The following is an 8237-nucleotide window of genomic DNA, read 5'->3' as shown; positions in this document are numbered from 1 at the left end:
TCTTAATTCAATAATTTTGGAAATTATGATTTGATTTGGTTAACTTCATGCAGTATCAATTACTAATTAATATAAAACATAAAATAACATTTTCTTTCAAATACCTAAATACAAAGTATTTTATGCAGTAGGGAGGGGGGATATTTTGAAATGATTATGCTTTTCAATAATTAAGGTCCAAACTAATATTTTCATAACGACTTTTGCTCTATCATGCGGTATAGCAAATACAGAACAGATACATTGAACGTGTTGATACTTCTTGGGTTAATAATGACAAATGTTATAATGGGCAAGCTTGTAAGTGCATGCAAATAGTCCATCCCAGACAGGGTTGCGTAGGTGGAAGTCCACTGTAATGACACCTTCAGGTAATTTGTCCCTGACGCAGCACCGTAGCGCTTCACGAGGCCAAAACACTTGAGGAGTGCTGCGTTCAGCCAATCGTCAGTACAGAACGACAGGACTACAACACGGCTGGAAGTGGGAGGAAGGACCGTACTAGGGTGGCAAAACATGGCGAAAAAGCAAGTTTCGATTTTACCTGCTGACTGAAACCCAACCATTTGATAGCATCGCCAACTTATAAAGAAAAAAAGAACTGGACGCAAGTAGAGCGACGTTTAACTTTAAGAAGTGGAGTGCTCCAGCCAGCAAGTACGGTGTCTGGGTGGAAAAATAGTGCCTGCCTGTTCGTCTGTGTTTTCCCCGCAAGGTTGGCAGTGCCTAGGCGCGACTGTAAACAGAAAATGGGCGAAGAGGGAAAGTTTTTTCCCCACCGTTCTTTTAAAAAACAAAATACAACATTCAAAAAATAATAATTTAGCGTGTTAGCTTAGCTGTTAGCTGGCCCGTTGAGGTTGGATGTGTTAACGGCGCTCACCTGAGTTTGGGATTACTTCGCGCTTCCGCTAAAATTAAGGAATTATTCAAGTTTGTAAAGTGCTGACGCAGGAAGCTGTGTCTTTTTGAACGAGGATTTTATTTTTAAGGAAAACCTATTTATTTTCAGAGCAGCAAATGTTACGGCAGGAATGACAGCTTGACGTTCGGTTCTGGTGCTGGACGGACCCGGACGCCATCACATCAGATGATCGCTCGCGCTGCGTCGCCTTCACGCTGATTTTTTTTAACCTTATAATAATAATAAGCGTACTAACGAAGCCGCCAGCTGGGATTTAGCACGATTTTTTTCTCGACATGGATAGTTTTGACAAATGAAACTCTGGTTGGGTTTTTCGGCAGGGAATACGTCTTGTAAAAAAAAAACAAAAACAAACGCAGCAAGGTGTTTAACAACAGTGTAGGTCGGTGCACTGCGTGAAAACCTGTCTGTTCTAATATATCTCTTATGGCCGGCTAGCAGCGACGTTTTTAATATTTTTCGCAGGTTTTTGTATTTTTATTCTTTTTTATTTTTTTACGACTGCAGATCGCAGCGTTGGACCATAAACAGTTGTGAGCTAGCCAGCTGGGTGCGACTGTGGTTTTCTGCGATGGACTTAATGCAAACGTTGCTCCGCAGCAGCTTCGGCACACTGCAAACTCAGTTTTCCCCATTTATGTAGATTAACTCCGCATAATCTATTAAACAGGTTCTTAATTCCCCCTCCTTAGCTATTCTGTTATTCTTCTTCTTATTATTTTTTAGCTAACTTGTTAGCTAACGTCACAAGTTTTCGCCAACTATGTCTGAAAACGCCCCCACACGAAGCCTGGATGAAATCGACCTCGCAGCTCTGCGGGTAAGGAAGACCATTGTTATTGTAACATACGAGCTCAGCACCTTCGTCGTGTCAAAGAATGCGTCTTTTGTGTTATGTCATGTGAGTCTGTGTCATTCTTCACCCACACGAACAGAGTTCAGACGAAATAAAAGTCCCCCGACCAGTTTGTGCAGCCAGATGTTTTAAAAACCACAACTGACCTACTAATTAGCCAAATATACCTCCTTACAGCTATATTGCATTTGTAGCAAGAAGGTAAAATATTAAATATGAAACTGTAATTTAAGATGTTAATTATGATATTAAAGTACCTTTTTTTTTACACACATCAACATTAAGATCTTGGTAACCATATCAATGTGATCATTTTTGTTGCACGGTTATATTTTCATGATTTCTAAAGGGGATTTCTTACCTTTTGACTTGTAATGTTTGATGTTTTTATTGGTCTACCCTGCATGCATCAAGCTGGATTCTTTAGAGCTTTGTGTTCATTCTTTTTCTGTAAAAGTTGTGTAACAAACAACCAAGCAGGAAATGAAAGATGATATTTTGTTAAGTTTTCATCTAAGAATATTACTCTGCTTCTGCACGAGGCCAATGGTTTTTGTGGTCATCTTTGATTATGTTACATAGCCCCAACTAACTATTTTCTAAGTTTATTTTTGGCAGACAGGAGTGCCTTTTAGCCACACCCCCAATTTACCTTTTCAACAAGTTTTATGTTAAAGGTAGTAGAATAACATCAGTCTGCTGTTTAGGTCACGCTCAGGATTTATGGTGAAAGTAGCTACAATTTTTTGGTAATTTCTAGAGATTTTTACTTTATCTTAACATATCTCGGTAATTCATAAACGTAGAAGTAAGTTGCCTGCAAAGATAATGTCATCAGAAGCAGTTTGAAGGGGTAGCTAGGCTGTGCCTTCACATGTGAAAGAAACAAAACATTTGGTTTCTCTTAAATCTGGTCAGACCTTAATCTGTTTTTCTGACTTTTGCATATTAATTGGACCAAGAACAGCCTTCACTAACCTATATGAAGCGGCGATCTTACACATTGCATTTTGTCTAAAAAAAAATCCCCAAATAAAACATAATAATACTAATAATAAGTGTATAGACTAAAGTTACTCAAATGTCTATAGTGAAGCTGAAAGCTTTAGATCTTCAAAATTAACAAGATCTCTGTCATATAGATTTATTGCATATTTAAATGAATTTGTGTACAGATAATTTGGTCTTGTTGAGGTATTCTCAGTGTTTGTTGATAATTTTGTAAAGTCAAAGTTACTTTATTGATTAGGGCTGCACGGTGGCGCAGTGGTTAGCGCTCTTGCCTCACAGCAAGAAGGCCCCCGGCTGGGGGACATGAAAAATACTTCAATGGGGGACCTTTCTGTGTGGAGTTTGCATGTTCTCCCCGTGCATGCGTGGGTTCTCTCCGGGATCTCCGGCTTCTTCCCACTGTCCAAAAACATGCTTCATAGGTTAATTGGCAACTCTAAATTGTCCATAGGTGTGAGAGTGCATGGGTGTGTGATTGCGGATGTTCTACCCTGCGACAGACTGGCGACCTGTCCAGGGCATCCCTTGCCTACGCCCAAGTAGCCGGGATAGGCTCCGGCAACCCCGTGACCCCGAAAGGGACAAAGCGGTACAGAAAATGAATGAATGAATGAATGAATGACTTTATTGATTGCACCACTAAAGTCACCTTTACTGCTCTTCATAAAAGAAGCCAACATATTTTTTCATTTCTTTCATTTACACTTTGTTAAAATCAACATCTCTAACATTGGTTCAAAATATTTGTTTTTAATTTAGTGGGAGTTTTTTTTGTTTAATTTGTTTATACAATTAGAAAATTGTCCAAATAAAATATTGCAATTCAGGCATATACAATGAAAAAAGAACAGTTAAATGTACTTAATGACAAAACAGATGAGGGATTAGAGTGATCCACTCCTGTTACAGTCTTCTTCTAATAGTAATTTTACAGCAATAAAGATCCTCAGACCATTAAAAGGAAAAATCAAATGAGTTGATGTTAGTCCAAAAGATTAGCTCTGTTTTTTTTTTTTTCATTTTTCTACATCCTTTAAAAGTAAACAATATTAAACAAAATAACCCAAGATTTTTTTCTATAAAAAAGCAACTTTTTGTTTAAACTACAAACGTTAAAAAAAGGCATTAATGCAACTTTATTTTAGAGTTAGGATTTCTTCTTCAGCGTTTATTTTTGGCTGTTTTTTTCTGTTAAAGTTGCTCTGTCTTTCTGCAATTTGGAAGTAACCATCAGTGCAGAATTCTTAATATTTAGCCTAAGCCATTCTTACAGTGAAAACAGTAGAGTATTAATAGCATAAACTGAATGTTTGCTTTTCATTTTAAAAGTGTCTCACAGCTTCCACTTACCAATTCATGAAAAAAGCAATGTATATTTTCTTTTGCCATGGTGTCACATCCTGTTTTAAATAAAAATATTTCATAATCAGTCTTTCGTAATGCTCAGAGAATTCAAGGATCAGCTTTGGCTTTTTCTTTTTTTACATCAGTGTTAGCAGAAATGTATTTACTTCCTCTTAAGCTTTCTCCACTGTCCTTTAGCGATGATGTTTTCTCTACGAAGTGCTCCACATTTAAGTAGCTTGTCATCTCTGCATTATCAGTTGAATATTAATCAGCATAAAATCATTATACATTAAATCAGCACTATTCATTCTTGTGAGCATCACAGATTTCTCTTCCTATTTAGCCTCTTAAGCAAAATGCTTCTCCTCGTCTAAAACTGTAATGTTTTCTCTTCTTGCAGCTTTTTTTTCTCCTAACACTCTCTGTGCTGGTTGTGGGTGAAGCTGCCGCCTCTGCCTGGCCACCTACTCAATCATTACATTATTGTCTTCCATAACATCATTTTCTTTCATCCATTTTATGTCACAGTTTCTCCATTTCTATGTCGCTAGACATGCTAAAATATCTGCTCCATGTGTTCTCAGTCTGAGGGTTTATTTTGCATAGCGTCTGCTGTGTTGCTGTATCATTTCTAAACCTACAAGGTGTTTTTCACTTTTGTTTGTTGTCTTGAGGAAAAACCTTCATCTCCATGATGGGAAACGCGTCATTGGAATGAAATAAAAAGCAGGATAGGTCACGGTGTAGATTCTAAACCCAAAGCAGCAGCCTCGCCACCCACACATCATCTTAAAGCCATATTGAAATTACATGAAAGTGGAACTGCTTGTCATTTTTCCTCCATCTCAGATGGGGGGGGGGGGGGGTGTGAATAATTAAGTCAAAACAACCTACTCGCTATTAGTGTCAGTGACACTATCCCTACACACACTAAAATGATCAAATCAGAAAAAGAGGCTTGTACTTTGTCCATTTTACTGTAGTACGTCGTCATTTGGCTTCACGATGGCGCAGAGGTTAGCGCTCTTGCCTCACAGCAAGAAGGTCCCCGTGGGACCTGAAACAGAACACCAATGGGGGAGCTTTCTGTGTGTGGAGTTTGCATGTTCTCCCCGTGCATGCATGGGTTTTGTTCAGGGACTCCAGCTTCATCCCACCATCTAAACGGGTTTAGAAGATGAATGAATGACATCGTTATTTACAAATATTCACTGGAGGATCTTTGGGATAACTGTAAAAAAAACACCTCCTTTAATTGTTGAACTTTTTTTTTGTGTCTAAAGATCTGTTTGTGAAGAAAATGTGGAGTGACTTGAAAACATACTGTTAAGTAGGGTTCAAGAAATTAAGTTATTATTATTTCTTAAGTATCCTTTTTTTATATTTCTAGACTTGTTTATATCTTTGTGATGATGTAACTGGAACCAGATTGCAGCAGTTCACAGTGTTTTTGTATTTAAAGATGCTTCCTATGCAAGTGTTACATGAGCACCACTGTGTGTATTACAACTTCCTCCTCTCAAAAACAAATGTGGTGGGCTTTGAGTGAATAGTTAGTAGTTCGGTCCTTTGTTTTTGTTATTAGAGAACAAACTTGTGTGTATTGCTAATGTCAAACTCATTTCTTTCTCCTCCCAGGATCCTGCTGGGATATTTGAGCTGGTTGAGGTTGTTGGCAATGGAACATATGGACAGGTGTACAAGGTGAGTGACTCCCACCTTACCTGTGACTCCTGCAGGAGGGAACAAAACCCCCTTTCTTGATTTGTTCCTTCTTTGGTAGAGTAACTCCTCAAATTGTAGAGGTTGGGTTACTTCTAGAGTTTTGTCAGTAAGAACATCCTCTAGACCAGTGGTCCCCAACCTTTTTCAGGCCATGGACCAGTTTAAAGTCAGGCTATATTTTAACTAACCGCTCTGTACAAAGCTGAAGTGGGCATCCTTAACTAGCAGTTTCCCTTAACTTTTGAGGTCAAAGTATATCTGTAAAATATCTGCAGCTGCTTTAAACTTTCTTCATTCACTAGATTTTCTATAGGGACCCTTAAAAATGTGGTCTAGATTTTCCCCTTAATCCTTAACTGTGAAACGTGGAAGCTAAAAAAAAAGTCAGATGTAGACTTTAGCCTTGTCCAACTTGTAAGGTACAACGGATGAAAAAAAACTCCAAAAAAACATGGTCACCAAAACTGGTATTTAAAAAAAAATAAAAATAAATATGAATCCATCGTTTGAGCAACTTTAACAGCAGCATCCTCATAACATTAGACAGCCGGTGTTAACTTTTCTGTTAACTTTGCTGACAGGGGGGGGTGTGTGTGTGTGTGTGTGTGTTTGTGTGTTTGTGTCTCAATTTAGCAGTCAGCGCAGCCTCTTTGAAAAAGTAGCGGATGTATTCTCTACTCGTGTCCGAGTGAATTGACATGCCTCAAGAACGAATTGGATGTGAAACTTCCTTCAGAACCAGATTATAATCTCCTAACTGTTATAGATGAAACTAAACATATTTGCCACTCCTGGTGGCAAATATGTTTAGTATTGTAAAGTGCAGGATTCACTTTAAACTTAACCAATCACCAACCCAAAACTGATCAGTTTAAATGAACCTGCTTTTGCTGCTTTTTCTGTAACCCTTTCAAGAAAATATCTCATGGAGATGTGAGTAAGATTGCTAGAAACCCTTGATTTGGATCATTTTGTTTGCTTTTTATGGTCACTTAAATGTGATTTACTCTTATGTTACGACCTTTTTTTTTTTTTTTTTTTGTTCTCATTGTTTTCTGAATGAGGTCATTAACAACATTAACCTTACCCAGGGTCGCCATGTGAAGACCGGCCAGCTGGCCGCCATCAAGGTGATGGATGTCACAGAGGAGGAGGAAGAGGAGATCAAGGCAGAAATAAACATGCTGAAGAAATACAGCCACCACCGCAACATAGCCACATACTATGGTGCCTTTGTCAAGAAGAGTCCACCAGGACATGACGACCAACTTTGGGTCTGTTTACACTTTAACCACTCGTCTGCTACGCTAATGGAGTCTTTGCTGATTTGTTCTTGCTGAATATGTTTGTGTTTGTAGCTTGTGATGGAATTTTGTGGGGCGGGGTCAGTGACCGACCTTGTGAAAAACACTAAAGGCAGCTCCCTGAAGGAGGACTGGATTGCTTACATTTGCAGAGAGATCTTGAGGGTGAGAAACCAGTCAAATTAATTATGCAACTGAGGTCACTGCTTACCCACTGTGTTTGACATCTTCATCTATTAAACAGGGCCTTTGTCACCTTCACAACCATAAAGTGATCCACAGAGACATCAAAGGCCAAAATGTTCTGCTAACAGAGAATGCAGAGGTCAAGCTTGGTATGTTAAAGCAAAATACAAAGAAAAGTGTTCTCACATTTTGGTGCTACGCTGATCCCTCTAAACTCTCCCCTCAGTTGATTTTGGAGTGAGTGCTCAGTTGGACAGGACTGTTGGCCGCAGGAACACCTTCATTGGGACTCCCTACTGGATGGCTCCTGAGGTTATTGCCTGCGATGAGAACCCAGACTCTACCTACGACTTCAGGGTAACTCCAGCCGCTTTCCACAGATACTGTGCTGCAAATACAAAAGACTAACAGTGATGCTGTTTTGTTTTGATGTGTCCTACAGAGCGATATTTGGTCCTTGGGGATAACAGCCATTGAGATGGCAGAAGGAGCACCTCGTAAGTATTTTTTCCGCTTTTGATGTCGAATTACGCATTCTGTCTGCTCAGCAACAGATTATGTTTTACCATGTCAAAGCCTGTCCTGAGAAGCTCATGAATGAGTCTGGTTTGCATATGCAGCCCTGGTGTCTGAACGCTCAGATGGACGGCTGACTCAGTGCAATCGAGGTCGTGTCGTTCTGAGCTGACGGTTGGCCTGCAGAGGCTGGTTCCACAGATACTGCCTTCCCATCTCTTTGGGATTAGATATGAAACCACAGAAGAAAAGAAACCCTCGCTAAGGTGACGCTTAGAAGAAGTAGAATTGATGTGAAAAGTAGGAAAGCTTTGGCAATTTACCGAGCACACGTGGTTTGACTAACTGTTGCTTATTTTCAAACAGT

General features: G+C 39.3%; 1 protein-coding gene across 4 annotated transcripts in view; it reads left to right on the top strand.

Moving 5' to 3' along the window:
* The first annotated feature begins 404 nt into the window (after positions 1-404).
* mink1 (misshapen like kinase 1) overlaps positions 405-8237 on the top strand; it is a 30045-nt gene continuing 22212 nt past the window's right edge. For all 4 annotated transcript variants that reach the window (XM_011483589.3, XM_011483587.3, XM_011483588.3 and 1 more), the window contains exons 1-7: positions 405-1745; positions 5778-5843; positions 6956-7138; positions 7223-7333; positions 7413-7503; positions 7581-7711; positions 7797-7851. In XM_011483589.3, the coding sequence (XP_011481891.1) occupies positions 1689-1745; positions 5778-5843; positions 6956-7138; positions 7223-7333; positions 7413-7503; positions 7581-7711; positions 7797-7851 (694 nt within the window). In that variant the 5' untranslated portion in view covers positions 405-1688. The remainder of the gene's footprint in view (positions 1746-5777; positions 5844-6955; positions 7139-7222; positions 7334-7412; positions 7504-7580; positions 7712-7796; positions 7852-8237) is intronic.

This window comes from Oryzias latipes, chromosome 14 (assembly GCF_002234675.1).
Source record: "Oryzias latipes chromosome 14, ASM223467v1".
Taxonomy (NCBI): Eukaryota; Metazoa; Chordata; class Actinopteri; order Beloniformes; family Adrianichthyidae; genus Oryzias; species Oryzias latipes.
The sequence above is the reverse complement of the archived record's forward strand: the minus strand, read 5'-3'. Positions and strand labels throughout refer to the sequence as shown.